This window comes from Drosophila arizonae, chromosome X, assembly GCF_054131065.1.
Source record: "Drosophila arizonae isolate 15081-1271.41 chromosome X, UAZ_ARI_1.0, whole genome shotgun sequence".
Lineage (NCBI taxonomy): Eukaryota > Metazoa > Arthropoda > Insecta > Diptera > Drosophilidae > Drosophila > Drosophila arizonae.
Window position 1 is genome coordinate 13,211,360 of NC_142927.1, and position 19,936 is coordinate 13,231,295.

Consider the following 19,936-nt stretch of genomic DNA (forward strand, 5'->3'; position numbering starts at 1 on the left):
AATCAACTAAAAATTATATATATATATATATATATACATATATGAATTAAACAAATAACGAAAGTACACAATTTTTTGATAATATTACAAAAACAAAAGTATTACATATAAACTTTATATGATTAAAACAAAATCACATGAAATATTACAAAAGTGTTGTTTGATTTACAATCGACAAACAAAAATATAAACAGAACGAAATCGCTGTCAGAGCTAACACGTCTGCGTATAAATAAATTCTTTGAAAAATTTTCAAATCGCATTTTAAATCGGACGCGCGTTCTATCTACCACTGCAGAGTTATCGATAAGTTACCGTTCATTTAACATTTGCGACCAGTTCCAGTTCGTGAGTTTCGATTTGCGCGAACTAAAAGATTCACCAATGTCGCCTATCAGCTGTTTCTGTTGTCTTGTGTATTTGTTTGCTATACAAATTTCGATTATCATAAGCATTGTGCTCAGATATGCATTTAAATATGATTAAGTTAAGGGATGTACACTTGATGAGCTGCCTAATAGGTGGCTCCGCTGACGAAGACAAGGCTCTGCAGTTTTGTTGCCACGATCAACGTAAGGAGCTGAGCTACACTGAAAACCTGCCTGTTGCCGATTTCCTGCAGCGCATCAAGGTGAGCTGTTGCCTGCTCTATTGCTTTATTAATCAATGGCCAAATGACTAACGGTGTCAAGTATTTACAACAGCAATTAAACAAACGCGTGGAGTTTCCAGCAGAAGCCGTGCGTACGGCCTTAAGCAGCGCCCAGCCAGCAGAGGCTACATTTCGAGCAGCCTCACAGAATGGTGCGGAACAGCAGCAGGAACTGAACCAAGACGAGCAGCTGGAGCAGCGCACGGTGCTTAGTTTGAAGTATCGCATTGAAGGCACGCCGGCGCCTCTGAAATGGGAGTGGCACCTGACGTCCACGGACAGTGTCCTACTAACAGTCTGTAGTCTACATAGATTAGATTGATTCATGATCAATTTATATGAGTTCACCTACTCTTGCAGTTCTATCGTCACATGTTGAAGAATGCACTGTATACAGCCGCCAGTCTAAGCAAAAATGTGCACTACTTGTTGGATATTGTTAAGAAAAAGGATATAGAAGTTCAGCAATATCGCCGGGATGGTGCTCGCCATTGGAGGAGTAAGACACGAACTTAGCGCATTTGATAATGATTATAAAAATGTTTATCTTTGCCATTTAGCTACTGTGGCAACGGAGCCCTTCGACGTGGAGGCTTTCAGTGCACAGAATCATCAGCTGCTGTCAGCTGTGGCTGCCTTTGAGCCTGACGATCTCAAGCTTGACGATATACCAACGGCCACATCCACCATCAAAAGTGAATCAGCGGGCTGCTCCACTAACGTGGCTGCCAAATGCTTAAGTCCACGCAACAGGTTAGCCAAAACAAGTGCAATTCAAGCTATAAATCCAACGCATTCAATGTCCGTTTCGATTGCAGAAAGCGCAAGGCAATGGAAACAGGTAAACAACACGTGGAACGTAAGGTGCTGCAGCGTCGTCGGGTTCCACAGCTTCAATACAAGAGTAGTGAAAGTCAGGAATCGGAATTGGATGCCATGTTTGGTCAGATCAAAGCCGAATCAGTCAAGGCTGAAGTTGAGTCCATGGTAGCCGGGATCAAGGAGGAGACAAGTCCAGACGACGAAGTGGCTAAGACAGAGCTGGATGAAATAATGCAGTTGATCAATCGCACGGAAGAGCAAACCAAACAAATTCTTGAAGAACATCAAATCGCTTAGAATCGATGAAGATGGCAATATTTAAAGCTCTACCTCTCTATCACTCTATCTCGCTCACTCTTTTCAAACTACAGAATAATGTCTGGTCACTGCAATATTTTTAGTTGTTTCAAAATTTGTTAAATCTTTTTATTGAATGTCAGTTTATACATATATGTAGCTGATGCTGACCAAATGCATATAAGTTGTAAGATCTATTGATCTAAATTAGCAAATTATATTATATATATTATATACATTTTTTTAATGTAATATGTATTATAAATTGTACATAATTATTATGTAACTTGTAACAATTATTCCATGTAATTGATAATATATTTTAAATTTATTGTTCATTTTAATATATACATATTTTAGATATGCTATTATTTATGTAATTTATATTATGCAATTTACATAAGTTCTTTTTATTCAAGCAAGTTTGTAAATACATTTTTGATATCAATAAATCAATATGACAATATATTTTGTAAATGAAACTAAAAGTAATGCTATATTCATCAATTTTTATCAATCAATCAATTTTTATTGTAATATATTTTTGCATATGCATAAATTTAATTTATATATTGTATATTTCGAGTTCTCCGTGGGGTGTCTCTGGTATTGGGAGGTCCTATGAAAGTGTGGTCCTATCACTTTATTAGAATATTAATTTTATGTCAACTGCTTATGTCAAATGGTCAATCCATTTGTCTTCTCTACGAAACTGTTTTTTATATACGTATTTCTATTTATACTGTTAGCTTTGCTCGGTACTCGGTCACGTGGTTGGTAAGTGCGTCAATCAATCATAGCAGCTATTTTTATTCTTACAATTATTTATTTATTTATTGATATTCTGTACTAATTTAAATTGAAATATTATGAAATAATAATAAATATCGTCAAGTATTTTCCTAGAACTCTGCGAGCAAGGACAAGTGGTAGATACTCTAGAAATCATCAAAAATGCGATCTAATGTTTATTTAATACCCTAGGAAGAGATACTGAACGAAAAGTGAGAGTATATACATTCTCAATTATCGGCCAAGCCCTCTGGTCGCCCTATCGGTTGATGAGCTGAGGCTGAAAAACATATACATATATCATGTCAAATCATGCCATATGATGTCATATCATATCATATCATGTCATATCATACCATGATAGAGTCGAGGAACATTCTCTTGGCGTTATCTTCATTTGGCTGCAAGAACTCCACGCGCTTGGATCTATAAATCTTCATTGATTTGGTGTTAAACCTATTGATAGGGCAGTTCATTTGGGGAAATCCATTCAATAATTTTGAAAGTGTACAATTGCAAAGAGTTTATCAAGACAGTCTATCACACCCCTTAGCCATGGCCCGGTTCATGCTCGCTCTGCTCTGATTAGATTATGTCGCTCATGCATCGCCAGATTTAATTGTGACGATACCGACTGACTAGCGATCGATGGCCCAGTGCTTTTAGCCATGATTGTCCACGCAGTTAGTTGACGTTGTCAGCTTGTGCCGCAAATACGAAGACTTCCAATGGCTGCCGAACGGCTTTTGATGATCGCGTTGACGATCCTTTTTAGCATCTGTCTGCCAGCGGATGGTATGTCTGATCCGGATGCAGTTCAAAAATCAGTTCTCAAATTCTTTTCTCTTGCGCGTGTTTAGGCGGCCGACTGAGCTCACCGCTGATGCGCTCCAGATTCAACGTGGATCCGGGCCGGATCATCAATGGCACCGAGGCCACCATGGAGGCCACCAGGCACCAGGCCAGCCTGCGACGTCGCCTCAACGATGGCTACTTCTTTGGCACCGGCCACATTTGCGGCGGCTCCCTGATCAAGCCCAATGTGGTCCTCAGCGCTGCCCATTGCTTCGTGGAGTAAGTACAAGCAAGGACTTCACTACAGCCGATCCCCAATCGAAATACCGCATCATTATACATTATATGTATAGCAGCTAAAGCTCAAGCAAGGACAGCTTGCTACCAATCTGATCAGTCCAGCTGAAGCCTTACACCTGATAGCTGCTAACTAATCGTCATCAGATAGATATACGTCATAGAGCCAGGCAAAATAATCGAACAATTTGGGCGTAATCAACTACATATAGATCTCTCTATGCGATGCTCGTATTGATTTACCCTAGTAGTTGCTTCGTACATCGTATAGACTAGCCCTGATCTGATCTGACCTATCCACTTTCTTAATTCCTATTGAGATCTGATTCGATACTCATATTCAATTACCTCTTCCCTTTGCTCTTCTCATTCCAGCCAGGATATCTACGATGGCACCTTCCTGCCCAAAGAGGACTTCATTGTGGTCATGGGCAATTTGGATCGCTTCGAGAAGGCCAACACTTTAACCTTTGACATTGAGCAGCTGATGTTCCAGCTGGAAAAATTTGATTTGTCGACATACGACAAGGACATCGCACTGGCTATTCTAAGTGGGTCAGTACCGGCCTATCATCCCACGATACGACCCATTGGACTGACTGCTCTAACGGTGCCGAGTGGAATCGTGTGCCAGGTCACAGGATGGGGCTACACCGAGGAGGGCTACAGTCCCGATTTACTCATGACCGTCGATGTGCCCATAATCGGTGAGTCGCAGTGCATCAACGATAGCGCCCTGGGTCACTTAATATTGCCCGGCATGATCTGTGCCGGCTACATGGAAGGAGAGCGGGATGCCTGCAACGGTGACTCCGGCGGACCCCTCGTCTGTCAAAGCCAACTGGCGGGCATTGTCTCTTGGGGCATTGGCTGTGCCCAGCCCATGTTTCCAGGCGTTTACACCGATGTCTCTTACTACTACGACTGGATAATCGAGAAAATCTTTGAGTCGGGCAGCGGCGAGGGAAGCGGAGAGGGAAGCGGAGAGGGAAGCGGAGAGGGAAGCGGAGAGGGAAGTGGAGAAGGAAGTGGAGAGGGAAGCGGAGAGGGAAGTGGAGAGGGAAGCGGAGAGGGAAGCGGAGAGGGAGAGGGCGATGGCGTCGGTATAATTACATTTTCATTCGGCTTGAGCATTGCAGTACCTGTGCTGCTCGGCCTATGCCACGTGTCTTAGTCGTAAGTCTAGTCTGTAAAAGGAACTCAATACAACATGAAGAAAATAAATAAATAAATTCCAAAACTACATTCGGAAATTTTGGAGGGAGGTATCAGAAATTCATCACAGAAAATTTAGGCTTACTCTTTAAAACCCAAATAATATCGATATTTATCGATTTCAAGCATTTTGGCTAGAGCGAATTAGAGCCAGAATTTGCACATTCCATGAGCTTAGTGTATATAGTCAATAAATCAAATATTTAACTGGATTTTCTCTATATCGAAAATATGATAAAGGAAGCGTGAAATGAATAAAATATCAGGTTGTCTCAGGGCTCTGGGGGCTTCATAGCAACTGGAGCACGCCTAACATCTAGTTGTCTCTTAATAAGTTTTCGATCTAGTTTGCTTTTCGCTTGACATGAATGTTGATGTGTACGAATTTCTACGAGAACGAATCAGTCTCATATAGTCAGTCAAACTATTGTGTTCCATTTATTATAAATAAATAAATATATATATTTTTTTCGGAGCTAAAAAAATATGAATTCAATTGTGAATATACGCTTGGAAGGTAAGATGAATGCACTTGGATTGTTTCTAATTGTGCTGTGCAGCTCGCTGGGCGTGGCCGAATCGGGGCAGACGGGAGAAATGTCCGCGGAGGAGATCATAGCGAAGCAGGATATCAGGTGGGATCTGGAGAACCCATTGAACACCGATAGCTTTGTTTCTCTGCGACGGAAGCAAACGAATGACTCTCATTATGGCGCTGGTCATGTGTGCGGTGGCTCGCTGATTAGCCACAATGTGGTGCTAACTGCGGCGCATTGTTTCGTGGAGTATGTGGTTGATATTCGTCTGAGGCAACAGCTGAAGCTCTAATTGTGTGTGTGTGTGTGTGTGTGTGTTTTTCAGTCGAACGAGCTTGAATGGCACTTTCCTGGACAAGTCGAATTTCATTGTTGTGCTGGGCAAGAAGCAGCTGCTGATGCCCAACGATAAGCCGTTGACCTTTGGAGTGGACGAGGTGGCGGTGCTGGTGACGATGTTTAACATGAAGAGCTATGACAAGGATATCGCATTGATTCACCTCAACGGTACAGTGCCGCCATTTATACGCCCCGTTCAGATGACCACGGTCACGGCACAGCCGCTAACCCACTGCCAGATCTCCGCCTGGAACAATGATCAAATGGAATACTTTCTCGGCAATTTGGTCAAGCTAAATGTGACACTAATCGAGCAGCCAGCCTGCCAACAGGTCGACCTGCAACCGGGCATGATCTGTGCGGAAAATACGAACGACACCAAGCTGGCGGCCTGCACCGCTGATGGTGGGGGACCGCTGCTCTGCCAGGGGCAGCTGGTTGGCATCGGCTCGTGGGGAATCCGCTGCGGCGTGCCCAACCAATCGGGCATCTACACCAGCGTGCATCACTACAAAGCCTGGATAGACGAGTTTGTGAAGCGCTACGATATACGTGAACAACGACAGGCAGTCGAAGCAGAAGCCGATTCGGATGCGGAAGATCGGGAAGACTTGGATTCCGATAGGGACGATGCTGATGAAGATTTTGACGGTCCGGATTCTAAAGACCTAACGGATGCCATAGATGCCACCAAGGCGGTAGGGGGCGCCAAAGCCTTCAAGCCATCTAACATGCATTTATATTCCATATTCCTGTTCACCATATACCGCTTCTAGCGATCCACATGCTATGAATGATACAATGCCATGAGTAGCCTACTTTTAGGATCTTGTGCTCGATTCCACTGCGTGAGTACAAATCGTTTAATCTTGTTGAAGTAGGAAACTCATCATATTTTATGCCTTCCTTATCAGTGTGCGACGAAACAAAAACAATTACTAATAGTCCGAAAAAGTCCTATCTATCTGAGGCGACGATAATCGTTTAAACTGTTATTTTTCTTGATCTTTAGAATATCCCATTATCAAACCGCTCAAAATTCCATTTCGTGTTATAATTGGAAAAACTGTTTTATGATTTATCTTTGATTTAAATAAAAATTTGGAGTGAAAAATTGAAATACAACCAAGAACCTGATAAACCTCCACAAGTGTACAGGGTATTTCATAGTTCATACTCTACCAGCCAATGCTGCTCCAGCTACCTGTTGGGCAATTCCTAATTCTTATCGGCGATCGACAATCGCTTGTCGAATGCAATTTAGCTATGTAAACGTCTTTCAATCACACTATCTTACGAAACGAACGTATTGAATGTGATTAGCTGGCAGTTGATAGGAGAGTTCCACTGTGATATTACCATAGGGAACTAACAGATCAGAGCATGACATTTACAAATCTAAATGGTGGAATTTTATAGATCTTTGACTGATATTGTGACTGTGTCTATGTCATGGCTTATGCTTAAAGGCTGACAGTCTACTACTAACAGAGACATGTTAAGTGTATGTAAAGTATATATATATGATGTTAATTGCATGTTATAAGTGCATGCCAACTATATGTTAAGTGCATGTTATTTTAAGTCAAGGCAATGCTGCCAATAAAAGTGGACGTGACCTTTATTCCTAGATTGATTGATACTCAGTCCGTCTTCTACATAAGTCCAGGGTATAGCGAATCGTTAGCCATGTTGCCAACTTCAAGTGCACTGATCGCAATTTAAATATAAATAAAAAACGAAATAAACAAAGTAAGAAATCGAAGAAAACAAAAAAGAAGAAAATAATAATAAATAATCTGAGGTCTTATCAATTGCGATTATTATTGCGTGTGTGTGTGTGTGTGTAAATGTTTTTTTTATGGCATGTTGTGACTTTATCAGTACATATAAACATATAAACAAAAAAACAGAAGGAAAGATCAACCTTAACATAAGGAAGACAAAATACTCTTCCCGATTTTTAGAAACATGACATACAGAGAAGTTAGGCTGTGGGAGAGAGAGTGAAAGTGAGAAAGAGAGAGGGAGACTAAGGAGCAAACTAAGAACAAAAGGGAGCGAGATGAAGAAATGAGAGAGCGACGGAGAAAGAGAAAGCTAATGTACGATAAGAGAGAAAGAGATGGATTGATATTGGTTCCCCCGTGCCTATATATTTTCTCAGAGACAGATCTAGACGAAGGCCATGTTTACATGTGCGCCACATACTGCAAGAAAAGTCAAAAATGCCCTTTTGGAAGTGTATAGAAATAAACATCGACTGAAATCAAATCAAATATTGAATTATCTGGAGGAAAAGCGTTTGCGAATTTGATTTCGTGCGATTTAGAATTGAACTATTTCATTCAGCGTTCGGCTCTCTCTAAAGGTGCGCACTATCTGGCCGAAAGCCGCTCGAGCATTGCCCCGCCTAGTGTTAAGTGTCTGCCGATCCGTTCTAGTAATAATAATCCAAAATCCGAGCTCAAATTAATCTGAACGATGCAACTCAACGATCAGATCAAGAGGATTCTCAAAATTATGATTTTTGCATTTCTATGCGCCGAAATGCAAACAAGTAAGTCGAATACAGTAATGGATTTATTAATACTAGATTTATTAAAAATAACTTTTTTTGAGGTTATATAACGTTTTTTTTTTTTATTCAAATTTGAACTCTAGTAATTGAAGTAGAGAAATTTCTGAATTGGTGAAAAATTATAGAATTAGATAATAATTTTAGATAATAAACATATATGTACATATATATATAATAATATAATGTTTGAGCAATTTAACCGTGTTTGGGTGCTACGAATTCTTAAATATAATCGGTTTTAAAATATTTATTTATCAGGGTGGTATGCGCTTATCGCTGTATAGAATATATGTAAATTAACATTTTTTATTATATTCGTGCATACTCGACAGACTTTGCCCTTAGTCAAAATATGTTTTCTAGAAATCTCAATATGAATGTAATTTTATTTTAAGAATTGCGGGTCTTTTAATTTAAAGAATTTTTTTTTATCTACGGCATATATCTAGATAAAACACATAAGAATATTAATTAAAATTGATTGTAGTCCGCAGAAATCTCTCCAAGCTATGAATAGATAATACTGATATTGGATATTATAGAGCAGTGGCCAGCCACTACGTCAAGTCTTATAGCTATGCTCAGCTGTTTTGACTGTGACAGACTTGAAGGCCAAACTACAAATAGCCATTTCGTAGTTTCCGGCGTATTTGCTGACCAATAACTATTGATAGGCGCAGTCGTAAGGCACGCGCGTCAAAAATTTTTATTATCGTGCGATAATACCAAGACCCCAAACTAAACGAATAGAACAACAAAAATTTCGTAAACAATCGATCAGCTGATGGGGGAATGCGCCTGAGTCGTTCGCATTGATATTGATACGCCCAACGCCATGGATCACTCCATATAAAATGCATTTCACCTGTTGCCAAGGCCACTTCAGAAACTTTTCGATAATCAATTGGGCAACTTTACTTTCACCGTTACTTCAACTGAAGAAATTGAATGATGATAGCTAAGTTTTATGAATTGATGTGGAATATCTTAGTGGTTCAGCCTATGGATTACAGATTAAGGTATACGACTTACGGCTAAATACCATTTTAAATAGACTAGGTTTATAAGAGTTCCTAAGCAGAAGCCCTAAAGTCTAGTCACTTAGCATATGCGAGGCAATCTTAGAGGCCCCTAACCTAACTAACCTAACCTACACGCTCCTTTGCTTCTCGCTTTCAGCCTACACACACTCGGAGGTGGCTAAGAAGCGCCGCATAGGCTCGTCCGCATCGGCGGCACCGTATCAGGCCTCCATACGGCTGCTCGACCAGGAGCTGGACTACTTTGGCAAGGGTCACATCTGCTCGGGTGCACTGGTGGCTCCCTCCGTGGTGCTGACTGTGGCGCAGTGCGTCTATGAGTAGGTGTCCAGCAGATGCTGTGCATTGGAGTCAGACTGATTGCCAAATGGCTCTTCTTTTCTTTTGTAGCCAGGACAACATGAGATTCTACCATCCAGCGGAGCTGCGCGTCGTGCTGGGCAGCACTCAGCGCTTTTCGCCCACGGCTCATGGCCAGGTGCTGGGCGTGACTCACGTGCACAAGCCGCCCAAGCAGCTGTCCCTGGCCATACTCATGCTCGAGCAGGATGTTTCGGCGCATCTCACGCGCATCCAGCCGATTGCGCTGTCCGTGGACACCGCCCAGCTGGAGACGACATCCGAGCCGTGGCACATCAGCAGCTGGGGCTTGGCTGGCGAGGATGGGCACGAGGTGCACGAGTTGCTGCGGCTCTGCGTGAAGCGCTCGCCCTGCGGCCAACAGCTCTGCGTGAAGTACGACGAGCAGGCATATGAGCTGGATGCAGGCGCTCCACTGACCACGGCCAATCAGCTGCTCGGCCTGCGCAGCCAGTCGTCCGTCTTCGTCGATGTCGCCAGCCACGTCGACTGGATTCGGTCACAGATCGGCGACGGCTCCAACCAGAACAGCTCCATTTGGGGCATTCTGGGTCTGCTGGCCTTCACGCTCTATGTGATCAAGTGCAGTTGCAAGCGTCTCAATGTCTAGGCTCTACTGTACAGTGGATATGCCATCTACAAATATCTGAAATCTTAGAGCGGAAACTTGTAGGAAAATGTGATAATTGCTATTAGGGGTATGCCATAGAATATACAAAATTAATATTATATATATTTTTTTCTATTTTAATTTTTTTTATATTTTAAATTTTATATACATTGATTTTTAAGTAGGATTAACAATTGTTATATTATCCTTTTTTTTTTTTTTGTAAATATTTGTTCATATATTCATTAGGGATATTCTCTAAATTTTATAACACTTATTCTAAATTTAGCTGATAACGGAACAGATGAATAGATAAACATATTTATAGATTTAACAATAATTTGACACGAGCTCTAATCGAGAAGTACTACGTATAAGAGGTAGTCCTGCAATATATAACTATATATTTCTTAGGGCTACTCCACTAGAAAGTAAACTGAAATTCCATAACACTCGAAACATTAACTAAATATATATATATATATATGGATATACATATATATTTACATACATATAGACACTTAACTTGCCGAATCTAGCTCATTCATAACATGCCTGGAATACCCCTAATTCCCACTGCGACAACAGAAAACTGATTTATACAATCGAAGAGATAACAAACTAATAAACTGCCTAATATTAATTGTAGCAACAATTAACACTCAATTTGAAACAAATGGAAACAAAGAATGGAATGCCCCTAATAACTCTAATCTGACATCGATGCTAATCGAGTAGCGCCTTGACCAGGCTGCACAAACGTTGTCCGCAGAGCAGCAGCACAGAGGTGGAGGTGGTTAGCTGCTGGCCAGAGCGTATCAGTGGCCAGGACCATTGGAAGTCGGCCATGTGGCCGTAGGTGCGTTGCTGCCAGCCCTCGATGTGGGCGTAGCTGAAGAGATGGAAGTGCTTGGAGCCGGGCAGCGTCAGCACCAGCAAGTGACGCTCCTGGCCAACGGCGAAGGGCAGCAGCTGCTGGATGCGTGCGGCCAAGTGCAGTTGCTGGAGCGGCACAAAGAGCTGTGCCGTCGGACTGTAGCTGTAAATGGAGATGTGGCGACAGCTGTGGCAGCTGAGCAGCAGCTGGCCGTACTGCAACTCAGCCAGATCGTAGTCGCCCTCGATGTGCTGCAGCAGCTCGAAGCGTTGGCTCTGTGCGTTCAGGCGATGCACTGCCAGCACCGGCAGATGCTCTAATTGCTGCAGTCCGTTCGTCAGCAGCAGAGTTGATTTGTTGCCCTTCGCTTGGTCCTCCACCTGGATGAGCTTCATTAGCCGGCCAGCGGCGGCGGGCTGCACCGATTGCCAATCGCTGAGGCTGCAATTTGTGTGATTCACGCGCAGCACACGCACCTCATCCGGGCTGCTGATCAGCAGCAGGCTGTAGTCGTGCTGATCGTGCAGCTGCAGTTGCTCCACATGCTGGCGCAGGCCCAGCGTGTGGGTATGGCCACGGCAACTGATTCGCACGCGAGCACGGAACTGCTGCTCCAGTTGGCAATAGTTCTGCGCCTTCACCCGTATGGCAGCCCGCTCGGAGCTGGCGCGCAGCATCCGGCTGGCCAGGCTGACGTTGCTCAAGTGCACGCGCTGCTGCTTCCTGGACAACTGGGCCAGCAGCAGCTGCAGCTGGCAGATGCCAGTCGGCTGTGGATTTTGTGGCGCCGCCGCCAGCTCGAGCGGCTCATCCGCTGCCGGCTCACTCCAAGTCCACTCCAGCGGCTGCTGCTCGTAGTCCAGATAGAGCAGACGCTGGCTGTGAGTGGCACGCTGCTGTTGCAGCTGCTGCTCAAACTGGAGCAGACGCTGACGCAGCTGCTGGCGTGCCACGTTCTGTGGCTGTGTCTCTAGTCGAGCCTCGCGCGATTCACCCATCGACGCGCCCACAATCAGGCCGCCCTCGAAGCGCACGTCATCCAGGACCAAGCTATCGATGCTATAGTCACGATCTGTGTAGATGCTCTGCTGGTAGCTCTCGCTCAGGTCGCGTCCATTGAGGCGCATAATGTGGGCGGGACCCTCGAAGCGAATGCCGCGTGCAAAGGTTTTCGGGCCGCTAATCACCTGTGGCCGCTGGCCGTGTCGGTAGACGACATTCTGCAAGGCAATCCCATTGATGGTGCGCAGCAGGCAGCGCTCGCCAAGCACCAGCTGCTCGAACTGAAGGGTGCCAAAGAGCTCCAAGGAGGCGCCATGCAGTGGCACGCGGTGCTCCAACAGATACTCCAGACTCATGCCATTAATCTCGTCCAGCTGCAGATGCTGCTGCAGCTCTAGATGCACAATGCGCACGGGTGGCCAGACAACGTCTGTTGATTGCTCGAAGATGCTGGCCACTAGGCCCCCATTGAGCTGGCCTTGGACTTGCAGCTCCCCAATGTTCGGCGGCAGTTGGAAGTGAAGTGTGGCTGCGATGGGCAGACCGCTGGAGCGACGATAGAGCGAGGCATTCAGCCGGAGCAGATCGATGTGGTTCAGCAGCTCGAACTGGCCATCGTTCAGCAGATTGATGGAGTGTGCGCGCACAGCTTGAAGCAGAGTCTGTGGTGCCGTCACCACTTGGGTGCTCGGTGCCCGGCGCAGGAGCGCATCCTTAGCGATGTGATTGAGATTGAGCTGGCGAGGAAAGCTTTGGCTGGTCTGCAGCTGGACCAGGTGGGGCTGCTGTAGGACGACATGCCCGGAGATGATTTGCTTGCCACGGCGACGCACCGCATGCTGACGCAGATAGTCCAGCTGCGGATTGGAGCCAGTCCCTCCAGTCCACAGGGCATCGCCCAGCACCATTAGGCGACGCCAGCTGCGCTGCTGCAGCGCGGTCAGTCGCTGTTCCAGCTGTGGCAGCTGCGGATCATTGACCAGCGCACAGCTCAGGCTGCCGTGGATGTGCAGCTGGGTAACGTAAAGATCGCCCTGCAGATGCAACGCCTCCTGCCGCAGGTCCAGAAAGCTGCCCGCTGGCACACCGTTCACCTGTTCCACGTCCACATTGCTGGCCGTCAGCCGATCGAAGCTGTAGATGCCGCCAATCGATTGGGGCGTCGTGCGCAGCAGCGTGTCCTCTAGCAGAGCGGACAGGTCCAGGCCATTCAGGCTGGGCGCTTGTAGGGCATCCGTAATCAGCACCGGCGCCTGGAAGCACTTCTGGCCGGAGATCACGCTGTTGGCATTCGCGCTGACCAAGCGACCGACATACTCGTCCCAGTGGATGCCATTGAGAGTCTGCAGCTGCAGCGGCCGGTCGAAGCGCACGTTGCCCTCGATGATGAGCTGCTTGTGCAGCAGCAGTGGCGGCTGTGGTACTCGATCCTGCTGCTCATTGGGCACACTCATCTTGCCCAGCAGCTCGTCAAAGGCCAGCCCATTGAGGCGCTGAAAGATCAGGCTCTGCAATTTGGGTTTATCCGGCAGCTCAAGGCGCAGCAGACTGTAAGCCGGCTGCAGCAGCTGCGACAGTCTCATATGATTCAGGCGCTGGACATTCAAATCACCACCAATGTCCACCAGCATCTTCACCACAATCCGGGGAAAGTACTTGAGGCTGGTAAAGTTCTGTTCGAGCTGGCCCTTCAGCACCAGCTCGGAGACGGGCAGTCCATTGAGCACTTGAGTTGAGAGCGCATCCACCAGCAATGGTGCCTCGAATAGCTTGATGCCCGTTATGCTGGCCGTCTCGCCCTGACGCACTGCGTCGTTGGCCAGCTGAGCCAGCCGGCTGCTGTAGTTGCCACAGTAGACATCGCCCTCAATACGGGCATTCATGAAGATCACGTGCAACGGCTTCCGCGATGCTCGTGCCACGGGATCCTTTTCAGCTCCGCTGAGCAAATGCTCAGCCGTTGGATGTCCGTTGATATGCTGGGTGCTCAAGGCGACTGCTGTGACCTTGGCATTGCCAAAGACGAGTTTCTTCAGGTGCTAGGGAAAGGAAGGTTGGATTAGAACAGGGAAAGCAGTGCTTAAATCAAATCTATTTTAAGTATATGAATGGGATTCTCGATTTGATTGAATGAGTGAAAGATTGATTGACCAGCCAAGAGGTTGACTACTTGGCTGACATAGCTATAGGCCAAGTGACTAACTGATGCCTAAATGATTAACTGAATGATTGCTTAAATAAATGAATAAATAAATGGTTTATTAATTGACTGATTGATAAGCTGATGGACTAACTCAATGATTGATTGACTGATCGATCGATCTGAGTAATAGGAGGTGAATATCTGATTGATTGACTTACTGATATATATATATATATATATATATATATATATATATATATATATATATATATATATATATATATATATATATATATATATATATGAATGCAAATTGAGTAACTGTTCGATGGACTGACTTAACTAGATCAATGGTTGATGACTTATTGACTGATCGACTGTATTATTGATGGACTGATTGAATACATGAATGACTAAATTACCGACAAAAGTCAGATCGACTGATACATATGTTGTCAAGTTGATTGCATAACTCTCCTTGATTAGCTCTAGCGTTGCATTTGCAACGGATATAGGATTATAGGGATACAAACCTATAGACCTGATTCAGACATGTGTTTCTTTAAGTCCAACTCTCTTATCTGACTCACCTGAGTTTTATTGCGCATTAGATAGTCTGCGTGCAAGTCCTCTGCACGCAGAGATTGTCCCAATAGATAGATTCGCGTCATATTCGTGTCCGCCTGCAAATTGTTCACTGTGAGGGAGCCATTCAGGGTGATCCTGCCCATGTAATACTGCTGCAGATGGGTCGACTGATGCGGGCCCTCGGCTGCCAATTGACGGGGCCATTTGGTCATGTTGGCAACAAGAATATCACCCGAGACGCTCATCTGGTAGATGCGAACCGGCGCTGCGAGTAGCAATAAATATATCAATGTAGTGCAGCCGTCCATAATTTATTTGATATTTTATTTTATATTTTACTAGTCACACTATGATGTCAAGTTTATTACTGAATGTACTGACTACATTTCATTTCATATCGTTTATCGTGAAATGTCATTTCATATCAAGCATCGAGTAGCTTTTGAAATTCACATTTGTTTAGGCCGTCTTCGACTCAGATCAAAATTCGACAATGTTGGGTTTCGGGTTTAATGAAATCTATGGCAAAAATTGTGACACCGTCAAGATGTCACTTTTTCTGTGTTGGATTGATATTTAGTTATCGAGCTTTACAGATGGGACACTGCCGCATCATGCTATACTCAATTATCAACTCCTTGGGCCTTACTCACTTTTAATGAGGGAGTCCCTGTCGCCGCGAAATACAATATCCTCTGCAAAGTTGAGGCCGTTGACCAGCCTGGCATCCAGCTTGGGTGCATGGAAGGCGGACATGAATATATTGGAGTCCACCACCTGGGGCTGGCGCAAATTGAAGAGCCGCTGCACCACCAGTCCATTCAGCAGCGGCGTCTGCAGATTGACAACGCGAGCGCGCAACTGGAAGACAAGTCGTCCCTGGATCTCGCTGTCGCGCGACTTCAGGAAGAGCGAATCGTAAAAGTCGAACCAGGAGATGTTGTTGATGCGCTCCACTTGGAGATGGCGCACCACCATGTGGTTGGCCGGTATGCGCTCCGGTTGCTGCTTGTCGCTGGGCGGAATCAGCAGCTGCTGTGTGTGGAGCTGCTTGGTGAGCAGCTGCCCCTTGATGCTTAGTATGGCTGGTGGTTCGGCGGACTCCACAAAGTATCCTATTAATAAACCAAGAGAATGCTCTAAAAATTTTCGATTTAGTGGGAGCCACGTTTCTGTCTCACCTGGCAGCAGTTCACCATGGTAGATCAAGTTCTGGACATGCAAACGCTTCGCCTTGAGCATGTCCAGAGCACCTAAGTAGGATGTATTGCCCACACCAAAGGAGCGCCTGTTGCGCCTGCGGGCATATTGCTGACGCAGCTGCACCACTCGCTGCTGCAGTTGCACGGGGCTGGCCAGATGATTGCCATGCAGCTGCACCAGCTCAATACGGGAGCCGCTCTGAACGCGCAGTGGTTGCGTCTGGTTGAACTTCGGGTCATGCTGGTTCAGTGATTGGATCAGCTGATGCAGTGCATCCACTTGTTGCTTGCGACGCAGCAGCCTACTGCGCAGTCCATGGATTGCCTCCTCGAATTCGTGCCGATGCTGCTGCACACTGCTCAGATCTGCGGAAGAGAATATGAAAACATGACTGAGACTCAATCCCGTCAAGATTGTAGTTTACCATCATTCCCTTCCAGACTGGCAGCCAGGCTGGCTGGCTCATTGGTACCGCCCAGCTGCACCATCCGCAGCATGGTGGCGCTTGGACTGTTTTTATATGTTAGGAGTACGAAGCTTTCGTTCTGTGGATTGCGATGCGTGTAGACACCATTCGGTTGGCCATCGGCCCCAAAGCCACTGTAGCAATCGAGGCGCTGGCTATTGAACACCAGCATCTCTCCATTGGCACGTGCTCCCACCAGCAGCTGGCCCTGCTCGGAGGCGGCCAAGTGACTGAATTGTAGCTGACGCAGCACATGCTTCCGATACACCACAAAGTTGCCATCGACCATGCGGAAGAGGATGCATGAGCCACCGCTGCTGCTGGTGATGCTGGGACAGGCGAAGATCAGATTGCGGCCACGAAAACGCACGGCCAGCACGTGCCGCGCCTGCACCGTGAGGCTCTGCCGGCGCACCAGGCGCAGCGTGGGCGTCACCAACTCATAGACGGACAGCACAAGCTGTAGAGCAAGACGAAGAGAATTAGGAATGTGGTCAGCAAGGGTACATCATTGTCTTACCCTAGCTTGTCCTCGCAGCGATCGCCCGGTGATTATGTAATGGGGCTGATGGCCCACCACCTGAAAAGCCTTGATGGTTGGCAAACTGAGCTCCTCCACGGGATTGAAATAGGACTCCAACCATTCGTAGGTTCTGTGAAGGTCTGAGTGAGAATACGGGATAGACGTTTGGTAGCCTGGTGCATAACTCACCTGCATCTGGCGTGACTCTGGGTCACATTGAAGGTCAGCAGCAGCAGCACCTGGTCTGCATTTGGCTGCAGCAAATGAAGCTGTTGCACGCTGCTGCCAGCCAGAGCAAACTCCTGAATGGGCTCGAATAGCAGCTGCCGGGCATCTAGCATTGCCTGCTGGGGCATCTGATAGAACTCCACCGACTCGTCCAGTGCCACGGACAGCAATAGATACTCTCGCCAGAGGACGACAGCGGCAGCTGTGGCCAACTGGTGGCGCACACGGCCCGCCAGCTCGCCCAAGCGCACCAGGCGTTTTTCTTTGCCGGACAGCTGCAGCTGGAACAGCTCATGGCCATGGAGCACCAGCAGCAGCTGCGGCGCCCGCAGCACAAGCAAATGCCGTTCGTGGCGCAGCTCCATGTCCATGAAGGGCAGACGAATCTCTACGCTCAAACTGGTGCCGTTAACATCCTTGCGGCAGACGCTGGGCAGCAGCTTCGCTGGACCTGCAGACCTGCTGTCAATGGGCGCCTCTCCATGAATCTGTGCGTGTTGGTTAGAGAGGGACAGCTGCCAGAATGGACAGATTTGTATTCACATATTTTTCTACTTACCGTTATAAAATTGAGTACACATAGCAATACAATGCGCAAGTCCATGAATAACAAATACACGCACATATAGGGACTGACGGAGATCCTAAAAGGTTACGATCTCCAATTAAACTAACATCAGATTTTCTGCGCACGCGTCGAAAAAATTCCCACGTCTTGTGTCTGTTTCCATATAACGGCTTTATTCTTGAATGCAAAGGGCGCGAAAGCACTCAGAGAGGAAGAGCCGATTGACTACGCTTTATATTGGCACACATGCATAGTTAGCGCTGTGTGTGAATATGAAATGTGTGAGTATGCAATGTGTCTCAATGTAACGGTTAACTTCTGGCTTGAAAAATGAGTATAAGTACAAGCAGAGCGCAAAGGAGGAAACGAAAAGACCGAAAAATTGTAAGAGTGTGGAAGGGAGACAAACTCAGCTGAGTTACTTCCAGGCTGCACACTGGTACAATGCACTTGAAACATTGCAATGCAAATGTGAAATGGATATTAGGCAAAAATTTTAAGAACAATAGTGTGGAATGTAGAAATTAAATACTTTATTATTTTTATTATTAAATTATGATATATTTAAAACAATTAGTACAGCCTAAACGTATGCTGCATTTAATATAGTTGGACATATTCTATAACACAGTTAAAGTAAATAAATATTTTCTCAAAAAAGAAAAACTTTAATTATATACAGTTGCGAAAAATAAAATAGCACCACTTGCAAACGCAAAGTTTAAGAAGTTCTCCTAGGTGCATTTATCAATATATTGATCTACTTTTTTCTTGTATGTAAGCAGAAAACAATTAATAATCGCAACAAGCCAGAATTATCCCAAAAATATTAATCGTTTTTATATAATTCAAAAAATTCTCAAAAAAGTCGTAAAAATGCCGAAAAAAATAATAGCACCACTAACCCTTTTCGAGTGAAAATCTGTATTTTTCGCAGATTTGAATATCTTCAAAAGCACTTATTGATTAGATTTGTTGTTTATATATCTATTTTGATTAAAAAATTTTCAGAATTTGTGAAAATTTGCAAAAAAAAATGGGTCGTGAAAAGCATTACCCCACCGAACAACCCAATCTCATCAAAAAGTTGATTTTAACTCGAAATTCTCACAGGAAAGTTGGTCATTTGATGGGTTGTTAAAATCAAATGATCCACAATGCATTAATACATAAAAAAAATTGATGAAAAGCGCGGATTGCGTTGAGTTCTGACGCAAAATCATGTCACTCGTCTCATTCACGGGAGTAAAAGGATCCTTTTAAGCCGGCTACTCAACTGAAAAAGGACCTAAACATATCAGCAATGGACCAAACAGTACGGAAATATTTAAGACATCTCGATTTGAACACTTTCCGTTCAAGAAAAGTACCATATTTGAATATAAAACACATTTCCAAACGGATGGCGTTTGCAAAAAAGCAGTCTCATACTAATACACTTGATCCGCCATGTTTAAGGGTTTTTTTATATCTAGGACCGAATTCTAAGTTCTGTGGATGTCTCACGTAGGACCGCGATCCTTTTCCACTAAAAATTAGCATCTTACTTTCATTATTCAAAAGTATGTTTCTCCATTCCTGTGTAGACCAATTTTTGTGTTTCCCTTGCAAACGCCATCCGTTTGGAAATGTGTTTTATATTCAAATATGGTACTTTTCTTGAACGGAAAGTGTTCAAATCGAGATGTCTTAAATATTTCCGTACTGTTTGGTCCATTGCTGATATGTTTAGGTCCTTTTTCAGTTGAGTAGCCGGCTTAAAAGGATCCTTTTACTCCCGTGAATGAGACGAGTGACATGATTTTGCGTCAGAACTCAATGCAATCCGCGCTTTTCATCAATTTTTTTTATGTATTAATGCATTGTGGATCATTTGATTTTAACAACCCATCAAATGACCAACTTTCCTGTGAGAATTTCGAGTTAAAATCAACTTTTTGATGAGATTGGGTTGTTCGGTGGTGTAATGCTCTTCACGACCCATTTTTTTTTGCAAATTTTC

The 19,936-nt window shown here is 44.9% G+C and overlaps 5 protein-coding genes across 5 annotated transcripts; 4 read left to right on the forward strand and 1 right to left on the reverse strand.

Moving 5' to 3' along the window:
* Positions 1 to 163: 163 nt before the first annotated feature.
* LOC108619715 (uncharacterized) lies at positions 164 to 2,121 on the forward strand. The gene is made up of 5 exons (XM_018016454.2): positions 164 to 631; positions 705 to 947; positions 1,013 to 1,151; positions 1,213 to 1,405; positions 1,471 to 2,121. The coding sequence occupies exons 1-5, from the start codon at positions 467 to 469 to the stop codon at positions 1,769 to 1,771; spliced, it is 1,041 nt and encodes a 346-aa protein (XP_017871943.1). The 5' UTR covers positions 164 to 466; the 3' UTR covers positions 1,772 to 2,121.
* A 1,077-nt stretch (positions 2,122 to 3,198) lies between these two features.
* Positions 3,199 to 4,898, forward strand: LOC108619898 (trypsin-1-like). Its single transcript, XM_018016717.2, has 3 exons — positions 3,199 to 3,358; positions 3,424 to 3,637; positions 4,031 to 4,898. Exons 1-3 carry the CDS (start codon positions 3,292 to 3,294, stop codon positions 4,827 to 4,829), a joined length of 1,080 nt encoding a protein of 359 aa, XP_017872206.2. The 5' UTR covers positions 3,199 to 3,291; the 3' UTR covers positions 4,830 to 4,898.
* A 137-nt stretch (positions 4,899 to 5,035) lies between these two features.
* On the forward strand, positions 5,036 to 6,877 carry LOC108619900 (kallikrein-14-like). Its single transcript, XM_018016720.2, has 3 exons — positions 5,036 to 5,655; positions 5,732 to 6,593; positions 6,660 to 6,877. The coding sequence occupies exons 1-2, from the start codon at positions 5,357 to 5,359 to the stop codon at positions 6,519 to 6,521; spliced, it is 1,089 nt and encodes a 362-aa protein (XP_017872209.2). The 5' UTR covers positions 5,036 to 5,356; the 3' UTR covers positions 6,522 to 6,593; positions 6,660 to 6,877.
* Positions 6,878 to 8,065: 1,188 nt separating this feature from the next.
* LOC108619899 (uncharacterized) lies at positions 8,066 to 10,991 on the forward strand. The gene is made up of 3 exons (XM_018016719.2): positions 8,066 to 8,305; positions 9,506 to 9,686; positions 9,757 to 10,991. The coding sequence occupies exons 1-3, from the start codon at positions 8,230 to 8,232 to the stop codon at positions 10,334 to 10,336; spliced, it is 837 nt and encodes a 278-aa protein (XP_017872208.1). The 5' UTR covers positions 8,066 to 8,229; the 3' UTR covers positions 10,337 to 10,991.
* fs(1)M3 (female sterile (1) M3) lies at positions 10,453 to 18,202 on the reverse strand. Its single transcript, XM_018016711.2, has 8 exons — positions 17,926 to 18,202; positions 17,328 to 17,854; positions 17,136 to 17,268; positions 16,574 to 17,075; positions 16,128 to 16,514; positions 15,600 to 16,061; positions 14,949 to 15,211; positions 10,453 to 14,254 (listed from the first exon to the last, which is right to left on the reverse strand). The coding sequence occupies exons 1-8, from the start codon at positions 17,989 to 17,991 to the stop codon at positions 11,063 to 11,065; spliced, it is 5,532 nt and encodes a 1,843-aa protein (XP_017872200.1). The 5' UTR covers positions 17,992 to 18,202; the 3' UTR covers positions 10,453 to 11,062.
* Between the last annotated feature and the right edge of the window lie 1,734 nt (positions 18,203 to 19,936).

Coding starts and splice junctions, on each gene's coding strand:
- LOC108619715 (XM_018016454.2), top strand. CDS start 467: ATGCATTTAAATATGATTAAGTTAAGGGATGTACACTTGATGAGCTGC. Junction 948..1,012: donor CGGACAGTGTCCTACTAACA/GTCTGTAGTCTA, acceptor CTACTCTTGCAG/TTCTATCGTCACATGTTGAA. Junction 1,406..1,470: donor TGCTTAAGTCCACGCAACAG/GTTAGCCAAAAC, acceptor TTTCGATTGCAG/AAAGCGCAAGGCAATGGAAA.
- LOC108619898 (XM_018016717.2), top strand. CDS start 3,292: ATGGCTGCCGAACGGCTTTTGATGATCGCGTTGACGATCCTTTTTAGC. Junction 3,359..3,423: donor CATCTGTCTGCCAGCGGATG/GTATGTCTGATC, acceptor GCGCGTGTTTAG/GCGGCCGACTGAGCTCACCG. Junction 3,638..4,030: donor GCTGCCCATTGCTTCGTGGA/GTAAGTACAAGC, acceptor TTCTCATTCCAG/CCAGGATATCTACGATGGCA.
- LOC108619900 (XM_018016720.2), top strand. CDS start 5,357: ATGAATTCAATTGTGAATATACGCTTGGAAGGTAAGATGAATGCACTT. Junction 5,656..5,731: donor GCGGCGCATTGTTTCGTGGA/GTATGTGGTTGA, acceptor TGTGTTTTTCAG/TCGAACGAGCTTGAATGGCA.
- LOC108619899 (XM_018016719.2), top strand. CDS start 8,230: ATGCAACTCAACGATCAGATCAAGAGGATTCTCAAAATTATGATTTTT. Junction 8,306..9,505: donor ATGCGCCGAAATGCAAACAA/GTAAGTCGAATA, acceptor TCTCGCTTTCAG/CCTACACACACTCGGAGGTG. Junction 9,687..9,756: donor GTGGCGCAGTGCGTCTATGA/GTAGGTGTCCAG, acceptor TTTCTTTTGTAG/CCAGGACAACATGAGATTCT.